General features: G+C 49.8%; 1 protein-coding gene across 5 annotated transcripts in view; it reads right to left on the bottom strand.

Annotated features, from left to right (window-relative positions):
• Positions 1-1,825: 1,825 nt before the first annotated feature.
• cacnb2a (calcium channel, voltage-dependent, beta 2a) overlaps positions 1,826-21,717 on the bottom strand; it is a 47,081-nt gene continuing 27,189 nt past the window's right edge. For 3 of the 5 annotated variants that reach the window (XM_047023469.1, XM_047023471.1, XM_047023472.1), the window contains 12 exons: positions 18,190-18,309; positions 13,768-13,890; positions 13,454-13,590; positions 13,106-13,182; positions 12,414-12,547; positions 9,568-9,648; positions 9,361-9,419; positions 8,745-8,854; positions 7,384-7,535; positions 6,387-6,482; positions 5,552-5,734; positions 1,826-4,125 (listed from right to left, as the gene is read on the bottom strand). In XM_047023469.1, the coding sequence (XP_046879425.1) occupies positions 3,409-4,125; positions 5,552-5,734; positions 6,387-6,482; positions 7,384-7,535; positions 8,745-8,854; positions 9,361-9,419; positions 9,568-9,648; positions 12,414-12,547; positions 13,106-13,182; positions 13,454-13,590; positions 13,768-13,890; positions 18,190-18,309 (1,989 nt within the window). In that variant the 3' untranslated portion in view covers positions 1,826-3,408. Of the gene's footprint in view, positions 4,126-5,551; positions 5,735-6,386; positions 6,483-7,383; positions 7,536-8,744; positions 8,855-9,360; positions 9,420-9,567; positions 9,649-12,133; positions 12,154-12,413; positions 12,548-13,105; positions 13,183-13,453; positions 13,591-13,767; positions 13,891-18,189; positions 18,310-21,717 lie in introns of all 5 variants that reach the window. The other 2 variants (XM_047023470.1, XM_047023473.1) reach the window with 1 other exon arrangement.

Raw genomic sequence — 21,717 nt, 5'->3', positions numbered from 1 at the left:
TGTGGACTTTGCTTTTTTCATTTCTCATAATTGGATGAAATCAAATTTAACCAAAGATAGATCATATGAAGTTTTAATTTATTCGGTGGCAAAAGTGACTTCTCATTTATCATTCATAGATGAAGGTCAATGTAATAAATTGCACAGCAGCTTCCAGACCATAATGATCACATGCTAGGCCGTTGCTACGTTGGGACCAACAGGTGACCTTCCTGATGACCTCCACTCACTCCATCCTCTCTCCTCCATCAGAATGACTATCAATACATCAACAGGATTATCCCTGACACGACGTGGGGGAGATGATGACAGCCATAGCCTGCAGACCCTCCCCCAGATCCATCATCAGCCAGTTCAGCAGGCTGCTCCTTACAGACATGGCCAGAACAGGGAATGATTAGGGATGGGCGAACGATGCCTTGTGAAGCTTTGGTGGTTTCTTCCGGATTGTGCCGGCCCAAAGAGCCGAACTATCGGCGCTTTGAAAATGAACAGCGTCATCTAGCAGCCGTTTAAACTGTCTGAAAGAGGCGTAGTGGTTGTCTCCGACGGTAGACTACCCTACGTTATTCAATATATAATTAAGGCTACATGTGTTCATTTTGATCTGATATTAGTGCTCACACATTAAAATGTTGTGATACATCCGTAGGCCTTTAGAATTATGTCATTTTCTCACAGTAAAAGTTAAAGAATATCGTACGAGATTCACTGGACTGGGGCGCGAATTTGGGATCCCAGATTCGCATTAACAATATGTAGTCGTACAACGCTTTAACCAACTACACCACCGAAGAGATCATTATTTGTTAGAGCGGTTGGACGGACTTTATACGATATGGTCTTTATATCAATTAAACTAGATAACACAGATTTTTTCTTAACATTTGTTATATGTAGGTCTATTGTGAACTGGGGGAACTTTATTTTTACGAATTATTATTACTGTTGACAATGTTGACGAATCATCAACATTTGTTTTCTGGGCACTGTATAGACCTACCTAGTCCTATCATGTTACGTTTCATTTCCCAATGCACGGATTTATAATTATTACTATACGGATTTGGCTAAATAATAATGACTGATGGAAGAAACTCTAGCGATGCCTGGTGCTGCTTCTCTGACAATGTGAGATTTGTCTTTAACAAGAAACGGTGGCCTCGTTCCTTCCATGGCTCTGGTTCAGAAGAGCGGCAAAACTTCGAACCAGTTCGTGACGTTTGAAGCATTGAACGTCATCTGTCACGTGGTTTCGTAATTTGATACAAGCTCCAAAACACTTTTTCGAAACTGTGCGTATTGGTTTTGCGACACAAGCATCGATGCGTCAGTGCCATACGTCCCATCCCTAGGAATGATTAGGCTGCTCTATTGAAGGACCCTTATCTGGTTGTAAAATCTGACCTTGGCACAACCAGACAAAGTTCGTCACTTGTACTTGTCTGTGTATAGAGAGAGTGCATTGAATCATGTACTGAAACAGATGAAGCAGCCTTGAGAGGGAGTCAGTGGGGCCTGTACAGACAAAGGGGGATTTGAACACAGGCTTATATTTAGCTCTGCACACTCACTCTGCACTGTTGTCATTTATGTTGTCATGGCGGCTCCACCTGGGATTCTCTAGATTGTTTCAGAGACTGGCTATTTATAGCCAGAGAGCTACGAGGCCCAATCTTCGTCTGAGGAGGAACATTTGAAGTAAATGTGTGCGCCAGTTATAGAAGCAATAGATATGCACACTGATAGAAAAGTCCATTCTAAAACATATTACAGTTGCTTCAATAAATATGAACTAATTGGAGGTCTTGTCTTCTATGTTGATCCTTCACCAAGTTTATTCTTTGTATTTATACATTATGTACATACAAATGTACACCATTAAAAATGTGTAGGGTGCTACTAGAGTAGCATATAAATGGACAGTTTGTTATAATCATATTTTAGGCAAAACCTATAAACTAAAAGTCTGATCATGAATACCAGGGGGACAGGTAGAAATGTAAACAGAGGACAGTGTATCAACTCCCTTATTGTGGAGAGGGCAGCTTGTTTGACGGAGGAACATCTGGTTTTCACATGGTTTATGCAGTATAATGTCACACTTTTACTGATAGAGTCTAGGTGTGAAATGTGTGAATCACACATTGATTTCAAGTTATCCTGAATCTCTGACCCTGTTTCTGGATTGACTAAATCTGTACTGGGTGGTACAATGGCAGGAGGTGCCCATCCCATAGACAGACTTAGATCTGCTTTGGAGTATTCTCACGAGCACAAGCATGTACATTCTGTCGGTTAAATGGGCTGATTGATTTTCAGTTACACCCAAACTATAAATTGTGCATTTGGCAAGGTAAAGGAGTAAATTGGTTTCATAGAATTGTCTCATTAACAAATATTTTTTTTTTTCAGTCAAATATTTTCAAGGTTATTTCATAATACACATTCTTCATCTAATTATACTGTCGGGTGAGTTTGAGTTGGTAAAAAATACTTCCAGCAAGAAGTCGTAAGCTATCATGGGGATCAGTTGCAGACAAATGACTGACAATTAAAATGGAAACATCAAGTCTTGATCACCGGACACCAATGTGAAACGTTCTATATTAAAAGTGCTCAACAGAAGGTGTATCAATGTTATAAAATGTTACTGGACCCTTATAAATAGAACAGTACTGCAATGTAAGACAGGAAGTTATGTCACTATTCTGTTGTCTTGTAAGGCAAGACTAAGGTGTGCCCCAAGGAGGCTTCAATATCAGAGGACCAAACATCTCAAATGAATAAAGCAGAATAAAAAAGCAACCAATAAAATAGGAACCAAGACAAATAATAATACATCTGCAAATACAGCATAACCTAACTGGGTTACAGTAGGTCACCTAACCCCACTTCCTATAGTCAATCCTAGCAGTAGTCTGAAAGAACCAATTGTTCAAGTGGCAGCAAGCAACAAAAAAAAATATATAAATAAAAAAAACTAATCTAAAATCAATTTTCAAAAGGCTAATCACAGAAAGCACAGCTCAGCACAGAAAATAATTCTGTTCTGTCATGCTTTACCAAACACAGGCTTTAAAATATGCATATTGAGAATAGTCATGCATACCCAAGCATAAACGACCACGTCTATGCATAGATACACACACACATATACATACTGTATATATTCATATCTATTTCTATATAATCAAAATACTGCCGTTGCTAGGGTAGCAACAGCTTTTACAAAGGAAGCATACATTAACGGGAGGCAGGAGTTTGGGGAGGGAGTGTAGCAGCACAGTGGGAGAACTGAACAGTTTTCAAGAACAGAGTGTGAGCACTATGACTTAGTGTGTCTTTGTATGTGTGTGTGTGTGTGTGTGTGGTGGGGTCCTCAGGGGACTGGGAAGGGCTAGTTTGTCACTGGTGAATGTAGGAGTCTCTGGCCCAGTCCCCTGTGTCTCCCCTCTTTTTGGGGGCCACCTCCCCCTCTCGGTCCCTGTCGCGGTCGTAGTAGTGGTGGTGGTGGTCACGTGCTGGTCGGTGGTGTTGGTGACCGCGAGGCTTGTTGCGCTCGTTGTGGTCCTGCTCGCGCTCCTTGGAGCGGTGGTGCCCTGGGCCATGGCCCCCGGCCTCGTCCGCACCTGCGCGGTGGTGATGGTGGTGGTGATGGTGGTTGTGGTCCCGGTGAGGTAGCGCCTCGTAGCGCTGTTGCTGCTGGGGGTGCCCCTCCCCCAGCTCCTCCTCTTCCTCCTCCTCCTCCTCCTCCACTTCCTCCTCCTCCTCCTGGTGGAGCAGGTGAGCGCGGGGCTCAATGTAGGCCGAGTCCCGGCTCTCGAGGGTCTCAGAGTCCAGGGTCTCCTGCCGGGAGAGGCCCCTGGTGCGGCTGCTGTTGTGGTGGTGGTGGTGGTGGTTGTGGTGCTCAGTCCTGGTGGAGGAGGAGCGGTGGTGGATGTGCTGGGGCCTTCTGGAGGACTCTGTCCTTAGGGGCCTCTCCTCCTCGTTGCCCTCCCCCTCTGCCTCCTCCTCCTCCCCCTCTGGGTCTCCCTGGTCCTGGCTCTGGTGGTGGTGGTGGTCCTCTCTGGAGCCCTTCCTCTCTCCCACTGCCTTATCCCCTTTCTGCTCTGCCCCGCTGCCCTGGGGTTAGCAACACACGTGTGTTAGTGGAGTTAGACACAGCAAACACGTTATGTCAACACACACACACGCGTACACACACATGCAGATCAAACAAACAAAACCAACATGCATTAATTTAAAGTACACAGTATACAGTACACAGCATGTGCTGTATGCTGGTTGAATGTATATGTTCCAAACTACATTCTTACAGGAAAAATTCAGTCCTTGAAGCTTGACCTGGAGAATCCAATTTCGGAAAGTGACTAGGTCCGTTTGATCATAGATTGATTTAGATTAAGTCACAGTCCCTGTGGAATACTAATCTCTGAAGTCCACACGGCCTACCACTCACCAGACCACAGACACAGTCTGTCTATATCACTCATCTGAAGCTTCATCCATCTCTGCATTTTCAGTCTTACATTTTCCATTGTGGTGGCAATACATAGAAGCAGGGTACAGGGAAAGATACGTGGACATCTTAGGCACGTACGTGGAATAAACAAATAACACAATGACCTCAGTCTGATTGTTCATTATTCAGTCAGACAAAGCAATTTATTAACCCTTTCTGTACACACCTACAATTTGTATCTATCTCTAGAGTGTATTTTAACTAACTGAGGTGTATCATGCAAACAATTGATTATCTATGAGATAAGGGAAGTTGCTAAAGATAAGACACCAATAAAATTATTTCAACTGCAGCTGCAACCTGCAGATTGTTGAACCAATCATCCTCTTGTCATCTGTGAGACACAGTTCTTGTTAATGTTTGTTACAGTGTTCATGACCTCTAAGGCCTTGTTAGTTGGACAATCTCCACCCAAGCCCCACATTCCACCTATCCGACCTTTTCTCTCCCCCTTTAATCAGCTGTTTAATACACCATACTATTTGTTTTGCTCATCCCTCTTTCTAATCCCTCTATTTCTCCATCCCTGTTTTAACTTGGCTTGTCTAATCCTGTTTATTAGGCCATGGATAGAGGGTGGCCAATCTCTACTGAGTCTGTCTCCTTCCCCTGTTTGCCTGTCTCCCTGCCCTGTCTCCCTGCCCTGTCTGTCTGCCTCCCTGCCCTGTCTGTCTGCCTGTCTCCCTGCCCTGCCTGCCAGTCTGTCTGCCCTGTCTGTCTGCCTCCCTGCCCTGTCTGTCAGCCTCCCTGCCCTCACTGCCTGTCTGTCTGCCCTGTCTCCCTGTCTCCTTGCCCTGTCTGCCTGTTTCCCTGCCCTGTCTGTCTGTCTCCTTGCCCTGTCTGCCTGTTTCCCTGTACTGTCTGTCTGCCTCCCTGCCCTGTCTGCCTGTCTTCCCCTGTTTGCCTGCTTCTTATGCCCTGTCCTCCTGTCTCTCTACACAGTCTGCTTGTCTCCCTGCCCTGTATGCCCTCTCCTGGCCCAGCTCCCTGGCCCACGTTGGCCCTGAGCTTGGTGAGCACCTGTACCTGCATGCTGGAGACCGGGGCTGGGCCCGAGGGCAGGGCCGCCGTGGCCAGCTTGGCTAACAGAGGGTTGGGGGGGCTGCAGCTGGCAGGGTGGGTGCTTTTCCAGTAGGCCTCCAAGTAATCAGCCATGTGCTCACAGGCATCCTCCAGCTGGTTCTCATCCAGGATGATGTCAAACATCTCCTGAGAAAGGCCAAGAGATGGACAGAGGAAAAGAGGGAAATATGAAAAGAGAGATAAAGACAAGGCGAAAGGAGGGACAGATGGAGAAAGGATGAAATTGCAATTGTTGCAAAAGCTTTTCTTAGATTTTTTTGCATAGACTTTCAATTAACTTTGTACAGTTTAAAGAGGCCTATTTCTCATACAGTATTACTGTGAGAATCAATACATCTGTGTCAGACACAAAATAACCCACTTACTGCAAAAGCATACAACATTTATTATGTAAAACCTTTTCAGATCAGGCAGCCACTTGAAAAATGAATCCCACAAGGGATACCGCATTTTAGATTTACACTGAGGATTGCAGCTCTGCTAAACTAAAAGTAGTATTCAAGTAGAAAAAAGTAGGCCTGGCGGCAGATGTAAGAATCTCAGTCAGAAGCATTTCTCTGTACAGTCTCCCAGATCTACTGCTGACCTCAGATAGGAGAGGCTCACAGGCAAACCTCTGGAGTACCAGGTGGAATAGCGGACTAGCTTACGGGGAACATTGGGTCAGGCATTAAAAAAAATCACAGATACGGTGTTCTAAGTAATGAAGAAATGATTTGGAGCGAGGTCTAGTTTTGACCTTGCCTAGCATTGACCCATGCCCCGTGTGCCTACTTACAGGCGGGCACTGTGCCAGCTTGTCGGCAGCTACCATCTGGACGTTGAGGTGCTTGGCCTGAGACTTCCCTCTGGACTTAATGAGCCTCTGAAGAACCTGGGAGGGGAGAGAGAGAGAGGTGTGGGTATAATAATCATGAGTTTGGATCCTATTTTCAGCCTCTGAGCCACATTTGTTTATCCATGGGTAGCGTAAGAGAGTGTAAGAGAGGGCTTTAATCCATCCAAGTGTGATTTAGACCGCCAGGACATTGATTTACGGGGGTCTCTCTCTCTCTATTTTACGCCTCTTCAGCAATGCTTTTTTCATTTCCTATGTAACTCAGTTTTTATTGATCACAGAATCATGGGCTTTATTTCCACGCCGCTGAAGGTCGTTGGCTGCGATGAATCAGTCGTGTCACGCACATGCCCCTCGTTTGGACGAGGGAGCTGTCAGACGTGACAGGTCGTATTTAAAAAAACACTAAGCAAGAAGACGCTCTGTAACAGAAAAGCGATATGAGCAGTGACAAGATGCCTCCATACAGCCCAGGCCCCCAGGGGTGTCTATAAACCAGTACAACACTGGAGTCTAAGGAACCCTTCCCTTTAGATTGGCCGCTTCATCAATCTGTCCCTCCTGTCAGTCGGCCTTCCTCTCCAGCTGAACCTCCAGGCCATGCTCCGGGCTGCATCGCCACCTTCCCTCTACCCATTCACACCTAGCTCAGGTCTCACAGCTAAGTGCTGGCAGAGAACATACAATGTTGCACTAAAACAGGCTGTCGCTGTAGTCTGTATGACTGCTGAACCTCCTGAAATATCCTGAAATATTACAGTGGTCATCAGAATGATCTAACTACAATAAGATCGAAGTACAATGAGGTACAACGCAATGGTTTTGTGTTATATTGTTTATTGCTCTCTGGTGTACGTTAGTTATGGTGTTTAATTGTTAGTCTGGGTGTGGTCTGGTAACAGCATGTGGTTAGTTGGTGCTTCCCGAGCAGCCTCACCTTGGGCGAGGAGATCTTCACGTAGACGATGATGGGTGCCAGAGAAGTTTTGCCCAGCTGGGTTGGGTGGTTGATGGTGTCGGCGTCCAGAACCACCAGCTGTAAGGTCCGGGCCAGCTCGAAGATCCTCTCAATCTCACTCTGGACCTCAGCTGTGGGGAGGGAGAGAGGGAGGGAGGGAGGGAGGGAGGGAGGGAGGGAGGGAGGGAGGGAGGGAGGGAGGGAGGGAGGGAGGGAGGGAGGGAGGGAGGGAGGGAGGGAGGGAGGGAGGGAGGGAGGGAGAGAGAGAATATATATTATAAATGCCTTATTATCTGTTAACTAACACTTACACCAGCACCTGGATCTAAAGTTTTACCATATCTAATGAGCTTTGAATTAGCTGGGCACCCTGAGGTCATAAGCATATAACACTATCAGTTGAGGATGTCTCCTTGGTGTGGCTTGTCATTATTAACTCAAACACAGCTTCTGTTTGTCCAGGTTTGAGGCCTGCTCAGATAAACATGCCCAGCACTGGGTTTGTTTCCGGAAATTAAGCCACAAGGCCAGATGTTTGGTGATTGGAGTGTTTTGTATAATATTGCTTTTACAGCTTTCCTGTGAGAGACCTATTTAAATCCCAGAGTTCTGTGTATGTCTATGGGGATAAGGGACAGGAACTGACAGACAGGACTGGAAAGCACAGTCTCTGACAGGCATGTTCTAATCCTTCATCCCACAGGGATAGAGGCACAACCAGCACGTCCTCATCCTCATGTTTTAGATGTGACATTTACCATCCTGTCAGAGTAGAGCTCAGTGTGATGTGTCAACACGTCTCTCCCTCCCTGAAATGATTAAATACTTATCAGTTAGGAGTTGGCCGTGAATAAAAAGCACCCCCACCTCCTCTCTCATATCTACGCCACAGTTTTTTCTGGGACGTTCCTGCCGGAATGGCCACAACAAGATTTTAGAGTGCTGTTAGCTCCATAGTGGGGATGCCACAGGGGGAACAGTGCCCTCCCTCCCACCCACCCTCCCTCCCTCCCTCGACCAGCTAGGTCCCTGCTGACAAATTTGTTATACTTGATTCAAAGCTTTTTCATAAAACACTGGCCAATCAGACGAGTTGTTGAGCTCGTTATCTGACATGCCTCTCGTCTCCATCTCTCATTAAGAACACAAACCTGTAATCACAGGCCAAAGCTTGTCCTACTTTCCCTGCAGTGACATAGTCTGTTGACTGTTTTATTACAGGCATCGTTAGGAGTGTCTCTAATCTTCTCCTCCCTTCTCTCTCTTTAAGCCTGGTCTCTCTAGGACACAGCGGGTGAGAGGAAGAGGGTAGGGGGGCGCATCTCTCCCTGAGAAGCTACCTAGGTTGGAGCGCGTGTTGGAGCGCTCGATGATGGCGTGCTTGCTGGGGTTGTTGAGGACTGAGCGTTTGGCGAGAGAGATGTCCGCCGTCACCCTGGTGATGGATATCCTGGGAGGAGGGGAAGAGAAGGAGGGAGAAGGCCAGGTCAGCAACAGAGAACAGAACAGGGACAACACCGCATCAACGGAAAGAGAGCTCTAGTCATGAGAAAGGTTCGGCAGAGGGGAACTTTCATCCGAACGAAGAACTAATGGAACACCTTCAAAAAGTCTTGCTAGCCAACCATGTAGTCTGTGTACTGTAAGTGTATGGTGTGTGAGGGGTGGCCAGACAGTGGCCGGGCCAGGGACTGGAGGATCCCTCTCAGCGCCAGGGTCCACTATGGCCTATTAAGGACATGGAGCAGGCCTATTTAAAGCAGCAGCACACATCCCCAGGCCAAACAAACTTGTTACACACTCCCCTCTCCAGGGACGGCTAAATACCAGCCTATAGAACTCAGGGAGACAGAGAGCGAGAGATAGAGGGAACAGGCTAGAAAGAGCTGGAAAGAGATAGAGGGAGAGGAGGGAAATGGGAAAAGGGCGGCATTCGAAAAATCCCGTTCACATTACCTCCCCTCGAATCGGTGTTTTAAAAAGTCAAACAGCGCCTTCTGCATCATGTCCGTCACCTGTGAACAGATGGGAGAAACACTGTAACGTCCACTGTTGAGCCGGATGTGAACCGTGTCAGTGGCACTAACTAATTAGTAACTGCTGAGTTCACTGCTACAACAAGTTTCCTCCAGTTTAAACATGCAGAGAGATTTGAAGTGCTACCTCGTAGCCCTTCAGCGAAGGACCCACTAGGACCACTGGCCTCATGGAAGGCACAACGTCATATGGAGGAATGTGTTCCGTCTGCCGACAAATGAGACAAGCTGTCAGCTTCACGCGTCTGGGGAGCTGACGTCCACACTCACCAGCACAGACCACATAGGGAGGGAAGGGCCGGGCATAACAAACACACCTCATATGAACACAAAGCTCTTTAACCCTGGAGAGCTACTATCCTGTAGGTTTAAGCCCTCATCAAATAGCAGGTTGATGATAAGAATCAGGTTTTTGACCCAGGTAGTTGGAGGACGATACCTACAGGAAGGAAGCTCTCCAGGATGGAGAGTCTGAACTTGGTGAATGATGAAAGGAGGTGCTTCAACGTGGAGCCAAATTGCTATCGCCAAACATCTCAAACACATCCTGTGAGGTCAACCTCCACAACAAAACTTGGATAACACACTGTGCTATTTGTTGAGCTCATTTCATCCTTCACCTGTTCTTTATTTTAGAGGGAGGGGGATGTGAGTAAGAGGAGAGGTTGTCAGACAAGACAGTACATCTGAAACACATGTCGTTAGTAGGCAGCGGGCAAAGCGGTTAAAAGACAGACAGCCTCACACAGCCAACGACAGAGTGGGGGCTCAGTGTATCCATTAGCCTCAATGAGACAGTGTGTGTGCGTGCACGTGTGTGACAGAGGGACAGCCAACTTCTAAGGTTCCAGCTCTACCACCCCTCCCCAGTGACAAAGCATATATTTGTGGGATCCTTTTCCTCGCGAGCTGCCGGCGTGTGATCTTAGTTCTGCAGGAGACAGGCCTGTCAGCTGAGCGGAGGGGGGAGCAGCTCGCTGGGAAGGGAGTCTGGTTTCTCCTCTCATCGCTGACAACTGACTAGCTTGCAACTAGCTAGCATAACATCTGTCTGGGGCTCTGGAGCATTTTAGGTTTATATGTTTTTGTTTCTCGCTTTGTCTCTCTCTAGTCATCACTCTGTGTTCTGCTGTTATCTTTTTTTCAGTTTCATTTAGTCTACAACCTTTTGCCCTTCTTTCTTTCTTTCTTTCTCTCTGTCTCCCTCTCTCTTTCATGTTGTTTAAATGTGTAACATCTGCTGCCGTCAGTGACCCCCCTGGGGACCTGGGGTGACATCAGAGCAGAAGAACGCAGCAGGCCTGTTCTGACCGCCGATCAGCATGCACGCACATCCCGGGACAGCCTGATGACGGACATGTCACATCCTTACCCAATCACGTACGGAGATGTTACGTCACATGTGGAGACTTTCTTGGACTACTGTAACTTATATGCACCCTTTTTATATGTCAGGACATGTTTATATACAACGTCCTGTTTAAAATAACAGAATTGTTTTCTTGTAAAAATATTCATGCAAGCTGATTCCAGTAACGGTGATTATTGTCCTGTCATAAATTTCTGTGTCTTATATTGTTTGAACAGACATAATTGTTTTACTAAAGACAAAACACAATGGTTTGGGACTGACTGCATTCGCAAAACGTGGCAAGGGTGCCTTATGGAATATTTTGAACTCCAAATATAGCCCTGTTTTACATAAGAACAAGTTTATGTAAGTTATTCGCAAGGCACTGCACCAGAACAGACCATTGACGAAGAATATGCTTATTAGAACAAAAGCAACACCAGAAACTTGACTGGATACACTGAGATCTCACTGAACCTCAATCAAACATGCACACACACACACATAGACACTATCACAGAGGGGTGGGGGTTACTGCAGAGAAAAGGATCAGATAGGCACCCAGCACCAGGCCCAGCTCCAAGCCCAGCTCCAGACCCAGCACCAAGCCCAGCACCAAGCCCAGCTCCAGACCCAGCACCAGGCCCAACTCCAGACCCAGCACCAGGCCCAGCTCCAAGCCCAGCTCCAGACCCAGCACCAGGCCCAGCTCCAAGCCCAGCTCCAGACTCAGCACCAGGCCCAGCTCCAAGCCCAGCTCCAAGCCCAGCTCCAGACCCAGCACCAGGCCCAGCTCCAAGCCCAGCTCCAGACTCAGCACCAGGCCCAGCTCCAAGCCCAGCTCCAGACCCAGCTCCAGACCCAGCTCCAGACTCAGCACCAGGCCCAGCTCCAGACCCAGCACCAGGCCCAGCTCCAAGCCCAGCTCCAGACCCAGCTCCAGACTCAGCACCAGGCCCAGCACCAGGCCCAGCTCCAGACCCAGCACCAGGCCCAGCTCCAAGCCCAGCTCCAGACCCAGCTCCAAGCCCAGCTCCAGACCCAGCACCAGGCCCAACTCCAGACCCAGCACCAGGCCCAGCTCCAGGCCCAGCACCAGGCCCAGCTCCAGACCCAGCACCAGGCCCAACTCCAAGCCCAGCTCCAGACCCAGCTCCAGACTCAGCACCAGGCCCAGCACCAGGCCCAGCTCCAGACCCAGCACCAGGCCCAGCTCCAAGCCCAGCTCCAGACCCAGCTCCAAGCCCAGCTCCAGACCCAGCACCAGGCCCAGCTCCAAGCCCAGCTCCAGACCCAGTGCCAGGCTGGTGGCTGGCTGGGGACGTGCCGCATTCCAACTTACCGACTTCTGCTTCTGCTTAGCTACAACGGTGAAATGGAAGAGAGAGAGAGAGAGGTTAAGGACGGGAAGGCATGCTAATGACTTGACGCGGAGGGACACGGACGGTGGCACACGGAGGACAAACAGTACGGACGCTGAGTGATGCTGAGCAGCCACAGGCATTCCGTGGGAGCCGAGCGGGCGGTCAGAGAGAGGGAGATAGAAACTGAAAAATAGAGAGAGAGAGAGAGAAAAAGAGAAAGAAAAAGAGAGAGAGGACCAATACAGGCGCCACGTTTACCTTCTTAAAGAAAGGCATTCGTTTCTCTTTTGCTAGGGGAGACATGACTGTGTTTGGACTGGCTTTAGGGGAGCGCAGGTTGACTGGAAGCTCATTGTCCTCTGGGTCTAAGCCTGTGGCGTCTATGTCAATGGCTACGCACACAGACACACAGGTCCAGAGTCATACCAAGGTACAGGAAACACACAAGGCAACAAGACCTGGGTCAAGGAGGATCTGTCATATATTAAGCTGTGAGTGGTTTAATACCTGTTTGGGAACTAATTTACCTGTGAGGTTATTCAAAACACACCTCAACTACTTTAAAATACAAGTGTTTGCTCTATGTTATTGGCCCAGGTCTTGATGCTTCACACTCAGGTATTTAGACCGAGAGAATACAAACACCAACAGTAGACAACACAAAGGGTAAACCCACAAGAGACCAGAGACACTGCAATAAAGGCCACACAATGATACACATACTGTCAGGGTCGGAGATCTTAGCTATGATTTGTTAGCATTGAGATGAGCTCAAATAAAAACACAATCAGTAGAACATTCACTTTGCAGTTTGTTTGAACCATTTGAATTCTATTCTGTTTATGTGTCGCTAGTCTGAGAGTCTGAAGTAAGACTGTTGTGTTAACATTTGGACAGAGTTGGTTCTCGTTATGATGTTATGAGCCTTGGCGAAGGGTCTCATTACTTACCAGAGGAAGGAGGGGTGGATTTTCGAGAGTTTGGAACCACTTCACCTAAACTGGAGGACGAGTTTGCTCCCAATTTACTGTGTGTGGAAGAGAGAGAGAGAGAGTCAGACAGAGAGGGAGAGTGAGAGAGTGAGAGAGTGAGAGAGAGAGAGAGAGAGAGAGAGGGCGACAACAACAGTTTTATTGTAAACGTGTGAGATCACTATTTATTCCTGGAAAGCTGTTCATGCTGCTGGGGTTCATTTGGCTTCAAAGTCAGCTAGTCTAGGGAGGAAGAGAGATGGTGTGGTAGTTTCCATGGTGACGGTGATAAGCTGGGGAGGGGCGCAGGGAGCAGGGGAGTGGTACCTGGAGTGGAACTTGCCCTGCTTGGCCCTGTGTTCGTGTTGGATGCGAGTGTTCTCTATCTTCACAGGACTGGGGATGAAGCCGATCTCACAGCCTTCCTTCACCAGGCGGCCTATCCACCAGTCATTATTGAATTTCTATGGAGAGAAAGTACCTTTAGAAATACTCCTCTTCTTCATCATCATAATAATACATATCATAAATATCATCATAGTCATCCATATCACCATCACCATCCTCGTCATCATCACCCAATTCTCTTTCTTGATCGTTATTCAGTCGACGTTGGCGCTTGTGTGTATGTGACCCCTCACCTCTTTGACATGGAGGAAGTCTTTAGCCTCAAAGGAAATGGCCATGCCGGGCACTGGGACATCGTCGTCATGGCCGGCGCTGTAGTGGACGTTGGTGCGGACGGCAAACGCAACCGGTTTAGTCTGTTATGGTAAAGAACCACACAGAGACCAGTCAATCACGGTATAGGAGGCTGTTGTTAAGCTCCCCTGTCCGGGTTGTGTCGGTAGGGAGAGACTGAGATGATTAGCGGAGTGGAGGCCTCCCTGGGTATAAGTATGTGGGAGGTTTTTATGGTGTTATGGGATGAGGTTGTGAAAGAGAGTCAAGCTATTTTTTCCCCATTGTTGGAAATATCCCTAGTAAAGATGCTAGTGGCAGGCTGACTCACTCCTCTATGATGTATTTATGAAAGACTGTGGTCCTTCCCTCTCCCCCTGTCACCCTGCTAGCACACGCTAGCACACGCTAGCACACGATAGCACACAGCCAGACACAGAAGCAGAAATAGTACCTAACCTGTCTCGCCGCTGCAGTCAAAACATAACCATTACCCATCAAGCCAGAGTGAGACAAAACGCCACTAAGCAGCAGGAGAAGACTTCATCGCTTCAGCCTTTTTATTTCCTCATAAATAACGACAGGCAACCTGCATTCATGTAAATGGTGTGTAAATCCAGCCTTGGAACTTTAAAGCCGTTGGATCAATAACGGCCTCCACCTATCTCATCATCTGTGACCTTCTCATCCGGGATAGCCTTGGCCGTCCCTCCAGATAACACATGAAGCTAATGAACTGCTTTGGTTCCCCGCAGGGGGGTTGTGACACCATGTAGCCGCTCCACGTTGTGAATTGATCGGGCAGCCGCGATGCTAACCCTCCGTTCCAGACAGGAGCTAAGCCTCACAGCAGTAGTAAGGCATTACATTTTCGGCAAAAAGGGGATTTAACAAAGACTTAGAGCGAAAATAGGTCACTGAGAAGAGGAAAGAGTGGGCACGCAACACACATAGACGCACACACACACACACACACACACACACACACACAAACACTCTAAATCTCAACCTGACAGTAGACAACAAAATCCATCATTTAAGGTAAATTCTTCTTAGAATGACATCAAATGCTATTGGGCACAGCATTGTAATCCGCAGTGAGTCTGAGTATGGCAGCGGCAGTGACAGTGGCAGGTGACATGGACGTGGCCCCTCGTCCAGATGACATGACCTCCTGCCAGCGAGAGCATGGCGAGCCTGCCTGTCTGTCTGGGGCCGTCTGACTGAACAGACACGGCAAGTGCACAGCGTGCTGTGGTGCACTGTAATCCTCCTGAAGGACTCGGGTTTCCATGGTCACCTGCTGATGAGATGGACCCGGGGTGGGGTGGGGCTGCTGTGGGAGACCTGGATTAGCTTGATACAGCATAATAGAATAGAATAGACTACAGTAGAGTAGATCAGAACCCAGCAGAGTCAAGTCGAGCCGAGTCTTGAAGATCAGTAGATTAGATGGGCTTGGATGGATGGGCGGGTGGGGGGGGGGGGCTGTCCCTCCTCACGTGTGTCTGCTGCCCTTCACTGTCAGGTCATGTTCTGTATGCATATGGAACAGGTGCACACCCACCATGATTGACTATGAAGACACGTGGCTTCAAACATCACCATAGTACTCTCTAAAGTACTTATAGGGGCCCGCACAGCACATAATGGGACATGCTAATAGCGGTTGTATGTATGCACGGTTGTCCATGTCAATGTCATGAGAGCCCATCTCTGGGCTACAGTGTGTACTGGACTGTACAGGCACATGATGACACATGGAGGACACCGTGTCCTTGATGATCGCGTACTCAGAGCCACATGGGTACATTAAGGCAAGGCTTCTGTCAGGAGGAGTGTGTGTGTGTGTGTGTGTGTGGGGGGTCTCTCATGGCCTGTTGCCTCTCCCCCACCTCTCAGCTTCTCCACAGTCACCCAGCAGGGATACATTTTAGGGATCTGTGGCACTTCTCAGTGGCTGGTTTGATGGCATTTACAAGCAACACATACACACACACACACGCACACACACAGAGAATCTGCCACCTCCGATCCCGGGTGACAGCCAGTGCAATGGCTCCACACAACTGATTCCCTCTCCTGTGTCAGTCTACAGACCCCTGCTCTCTCCCTGCTCACTGGGTATCTCAGCCTTTTCATTAGGCACGCTGTATTGACCGCTGGGAAAGAGAGAGCAAGAGGGAGAAAGAAAGGGGGAGGGGAGATGAAGGGAAAGAGGACTGTGAGAATGATGGAAGAGGGGAGAGAGTGAAGAGGAGGGAGAGTAGGTAAGAAGGGAAATGAAGAATGATGGGAGAATGGGAGAAAGGGGATTGAAAAGAAAAATAGAAAGAGAGAGACAGACATTAGAAATGGAGTGAAATAGAGACTGTGGGATAGACAGAGGTAGAGATACAAGGCTTGAAAGGAAGGTGGCTACTATGTGGTCAATGGCCAATCACCAGAGACCCTCCTCCATTAGACCCCTCCGCACCCAATGAATATTTCCTGAGCTAATATCCCCCTGTGTTCGCTCCGCCCACACTCACGCCTGTGGCTGCTGAGCGTTTGGCCTCAGAGTTGCTGATTGGCCATGTAGCGCGCATCACGAGCGTTTCCATTAGGAGATCCACGGCGATAGATCATTTCTCGAACAGTTTCACCTTGGGTGCTCTTCATTGTTTTGATAGGAATCGTCTTAGCCCAGCAGCAGGCTTGTTCTGGAGGGGAGCCTGCTGCTACTGCAAACTGGTTCAATCGAGCTTTAATGCGACACAGTAAGGTCTCCGTGACCTTCATCAATCCAGCATGGGCTTTTTTGAGTTTATAAATGAGCATAGCCCATATGGCTATTTATTTATTACAGCGCTGCTTTGCATAATAAAACTGATTATGAGGACAGCCCCCTGAAGGCCAGATACAAAAGACTGGTTGGTTGGTTGGTTGGTGTGCTCATGTGTCTAAATACAATTCCAGGGATTTTCATATACGTTTTAGTCTGACGTCAACAGTCTGTCTGAGGGGCCCCAAAAGATTCCACCAACAGCTGCAGGTCCCACTGGACCAAATACAGCCGAGTCCTGCCCGGCTCTGATTGCCGAGACTCAGGCCCCCGGGGTCTGCTGGGACGCTCTGTGCCCTGTGATGCACTCGGGTCGCTCACGGTCAGGGCCGGGCAGGATGTGTCCTGTCTCAGCGTGACAGGACTGGGTGTTGGGGTGTAGAGAGGGTGCCGCTGATCTGGGACAGCTGCTTCACACAGCTCTCTGCCATTAGAAACGGGCAACGGCTTGACTATTTGACTACATTTCAAATGTTGTTTTAAGACGCTTGGTGAAGTTGATCCATAAACTACAGACACACCTGAGAAGTCATCGGAGGAGACTGCTGAGAGAGGACCACATCTCCCTAATGGAGATCCCAACACTTAGTGAGGTCGCGTTCAGAGGAGCGGAGTCCACAGAGCTTTTGCCACGATGTACTTACGGTAAAAACTGAGGCTGTGCTGAAGACAAGTTGTTGTGAATTGCAGCTCATAAACTATTACAGTCATCAGGGCTGCCTTTCCACTGACCCTCCCTCCCTCGTCTGAGACCTGATCACTAAGTGGCTGCTTTTACAGCTCCTGCCGTATATATATATCAGCGTCCGCTATTGGGGGTAATCCACGGCAGGTTATCTGCTGCCAGCTTATCTTTTTAATTAGCGAACAGGAGGGCCTCGTTCTGGGACGTAAAACCCTCCAGCTGCTCCGACGCCCCTTTACCGGCGGCGAGCAGGAGGAGGGAGAGGAGATGATGCCAGAAGGAGGCGGCTGAGGGAAAGGCTGGAGGTTTGAGGCTGAGGGGGCCAGATGGAACAGGGGAGGTCCACCCTCTCCCCTTCCCTGAGATATGCTTCTCTGGAGCCTTGCTCTCCTCGGCTGTTGACCTGAGAGAGCGGAGGCCACCTGAGTGAGCCGCTGAGCTTCACAGGTGCTGGATGCGATCATGTGTCCTGGACTGCTCCTCCTCACACTAACACCCTGCTCAGGCCCCAGCACTATGGAGGCTACCTCTCACGGTTATGGCCGGAGGGAGGGGAGGAGAGAAGGTGAGAGAGAGGAGGAGAGAAGGTGAGAGAGATGAGGAGAGAAGGTGAGGGAGAGGAGGAGACAAGGTGAGAGAAAGGAGGAGACAAGGTGAGAGAGATGAGGAGAGAAGGTGAGGAGGAGAGTAGGTGAGGGAGAGGAGGAGAGAAGGTGAGAGAGGAGGAGACAAGGTGAGGAGGAGAGTAGGTGAGGGAGAGGAGGAGAGAAGGTGAGAGAGAGGGGGAGAGAAGGTGAGGAGGAGAGTAGGTGAGGGAGAGGAGGAGAGAAGGTGAGAGAGAGGAGGAGACAAGGTGAGAGAGAGGAGGGGTACCTTGGCCTTCTCGAGCTGGGCTTGGGCCTGGCGCTCGGCCTCTCTTCGCACTGCCTCCTTATCCTCCTCCAGGGACACATCTGAGTCTGATGGACGGCTGGTGTAGGAGTCCGCCGATCCCTGCAGGAGAACACACACACCTTAATGTCACGCCGTCGCACAAACTCAACGACACATTCAGGACTGGCGTCCAAAACACCATTTTTGTGCAATTATTGTGCAAACACATTAGCACGCTAGATCAGGTACTTTGTCTAAGAGTAGAATGGCCATGAACCCAGCCATGGCCATTCAGCCCTATAGGTGGAATGACCCACAGGTCAAATTGAGGAGAACGGTTCCTCAGTGATTATATTGACACCATAACCCAGAGGGCACAAGCAGACATGAACATCACTAAATACAGCAGTGGTAAACATGGAACCCCCCTCCTCCCAAGCCTCCGTCCACCTCCCAAGCAGCAGGACACGGTCTGTCTCAGACAGCCTCAGAGTGTCATCTCCCTCCAGGGCTTCTTCTCATCCATCCCTCCCGTGGTCTCAGCTGCTCCCCAGTAGAGCTCTCTGTAGCTGGGGTGTGCTACTACTGGAAAGCTGGAGGCTCCAATATGGGCTTGTGTGTGAGTGACGGGGTTGTGGGTGTGTGTATGCATGTGTGTGTGTGTACGTGTGTATGTGTGTGTGTTTGTATGCGTCTTCGAGCCTGGAGGCACGTCAAGAAGCACCACCTGACATTTAGTCACTCCACAGTGAGCAAGTGCGGTCGTCACCTGCACACAGTCAAGCCATCACAAGGCCTCTCATTCATCCCACTGCACCACTCTACTCTGTTCTGTCTGGGTTCAAAGTCACTTCTCAGCACGCCCTGCCTGCGTGACTACAACTACCCAACAGTCCTCAGAACACACACACACACGCACAAAAAATACACATGCTGTCTCTTGAACACATACACGTAGCATTCCCAAGAGCACCTGACTATTCTGAACCTGTCACCTGCTGTGTGTGTAGGTGTTTGTGTGTGTGTGTGTGTGTTTGTGTGTGTGTGTGGAACTGGAAACCCTCCATTCCTTCTAGTCCCCAATATCCCCCATGTGTCTGCCACATCATACATGGCACAACACTCTCTCTCCTCTCCTCGCTCTGCGTGTGTCTACAGCACAGCCGCCTATAAATACACCTCTGTGTTGCTGCTCGTCTGAAGCGTCGCTCATTAACTATCCATGGGCTCTCTACCTGCCCCTGAACCAGGCGCAGTCAATAACTCCCTTCAATCCTCTCCTACCTCATACATGATACAGTGCAAAAACCTTGAAACGAGTCTCAGAGTATATCCAACACCCTTTCATCTCTCCAAGCAGTCTCTCCCCACATCCATCAAGCAGTCTCTCCCCACATCCATCAAGCAGTCTCTCCCCACATCCATCAAGCTGTCTCTCCCCACATCCACTGGAAGGCTCTTCTATATCCCAGCACGCTCTCTCTTTGAAGACTGCATGCACATTCACTTCTATATTCACCATAGACATTAGAGGAGTATGCATTAAACATTCAGATGCTATCTGCTATTTATATTCAAATCCATGGTGTCAGGACTGCCGATGAGACCAGTCCCAGAGTGGTTCTGGAGGAGGTGATATGGAGCCCTACCCGGATCTGAAAGTGTGTGTGTGTGTGTGCCTGTGCGAGCGCCCCGCATTAGACAGCGGTGACAGACGCGCCCCTCCCTGTCATCATCACCATTGCAGCATGACAACACCACCTTGAACCCAGGAGATAGATGGATAGATGGAAGGATCGATGGATTCATGAACAGCACACCCAAGGAAACACACAAACACTGAAGCTCACACGCATGCCTGTACACAAACACACACACACACACGCACGCACGCACGCACGCACGCACACACACACACACAGGTGAGCCTATATTAGTAACAAGAGCGGTGGGCTTACGCAGGCGTCTGGGCTCCTGACGCGACCTCCCTTGGCTCTTTTCAGCAGTCGGATCCAGGTGGCCTTCATCAGCCAACCTGCTCACTCAGTGTCCAGGGCCACTGCTCTGCCTGCTGCTACAAGCGCTCCCTCCACCCGCGTCTCCACGGCTACAGCCCGCAGGCACGCGCCTTCAGAACGACGGCTTCCCCGGGACGCCACACATGCGACTGTGACGGCCCGTGGCGACGACGCCACGCGGAAGGATGCCTTCACAAACTTTCACAGAGCGCTACCTCGGTTGCTAATGCTACACTTAGGGAATGGATAGAGCTAGCGGTGGCTCGGAGTCCACCTTCACCGAGAGAGCTGCAGGACGCTTGCTGCTCCCGCTGCAGGAGCCTGGGCTGTGTGCTGAAGGTGGCTCCACAGACAGCTGTGTGACTGCAGCAAGCAGAGAGAGCTCCAGCTACCGGTCCTGCTGCCGCTTGAGAGCGCTTCGTCCATGTGAGACCTCCGCCGCATAATCTCCCCCACGGCCCCACCGCGGTCTTCCACGCTCAGGGAACCTCTGGCCAGCACTCAGCCTGGGTCCTGCTGCGTGCTGGGCGGCCACGACGCAGCTCCGGAGCGCCCTGCTCATGCCCCGCTCCCGGCTCCAGAGGCAGCCACTCCCCCAGCCCCGGTCCTGCTGTAGCGCTCCTGCTCTGCTGTCGCCTGACCGGGCAGCTCTGCCATGCTCCTCCGGACCTCTCCTCACTTCTCTTCTCTTGTCTCCTCTCCTATCTCTCTCCCTGGGTCCTGCAGACACAGAGCAGCTGCTGCTGTTGCTGCTACGGATGCTAACGCGCGGCTGACGCCACAGTTAGGTGCTGCTGCGAATCCCACTCCAAGCCCTCAGCACGTATATGTCTGTGTCTCCCCCACCGCCTCGAAGGCTCTTCTGCGCTCCGCGTCTGTAGCTCTGCCTCTTTCTCCCTCCCTCGTTCTCCCTCCTTTCTCTCTGCCTCCCCTCCGTATACCTCTGGCCAGCCTCTCTACCCCTCCTCCTCCTCCTCCTCCTCTATGGTTTTCTTGGTTCCCCCTCACAGTGTCTCCATCTGCTCTGGAGCCTGGGCTGTGATCGATGCGCAGGCAGACCGCTGCACTCCCTCGTCCCCTGTGCGTGTTCCGTTTGTCAACTGTGTGCGTTTCTCAGTCCTCTGAGCTCCCAGTTGCGTGCACTCACACGTACACACTCCCACAAACACAAAAGAAGCTTAATAAACATTGGATCTTTATGGGCTGACATGTACCCCCCCACCACCACACACACACAAACACACACACACACACACACACACACAATGTACATTAGTTATGATCATGAGTCCAAAGTTTATTTGCCTGCCTCTCTGTCTCTGGGGAGGAGCATGCTCAGTCGCACTCACATGCATCTAAAATCACACCAGCACACACTGGCATGTCTGAGAGACTGAGCCCACACCAATGAGGACGAGGGGAGATGGGTGGAGGGGGGAGTGAGAGGAATGAGTGAGTGAGTGAGAGAGCGAGAGAGAGAGAGAGCGAGAGAGAGAGAGAGAGAGAGAGA

The sequence above is a fragment of the Hypomesus transpacificus genome, chromosome 8 (genome assembly GCF_021917145.1).
Source record: "Hypomesus transpacificus isolate Combined female chromosome 8, fHypTra1, whole genome shotgun sequence".
NCBI lineage: Eukaryota > Metazoa > Chordata > Actinopteri > Osmeriformes > Osmeridae > Hypomesus > Hypomesus transpacificus.
The sequence above is the reverse complement of the archived record's forward strand: the minus strand, read 5'-3'. Positions and strand labels throughout refer to the sequence as shown.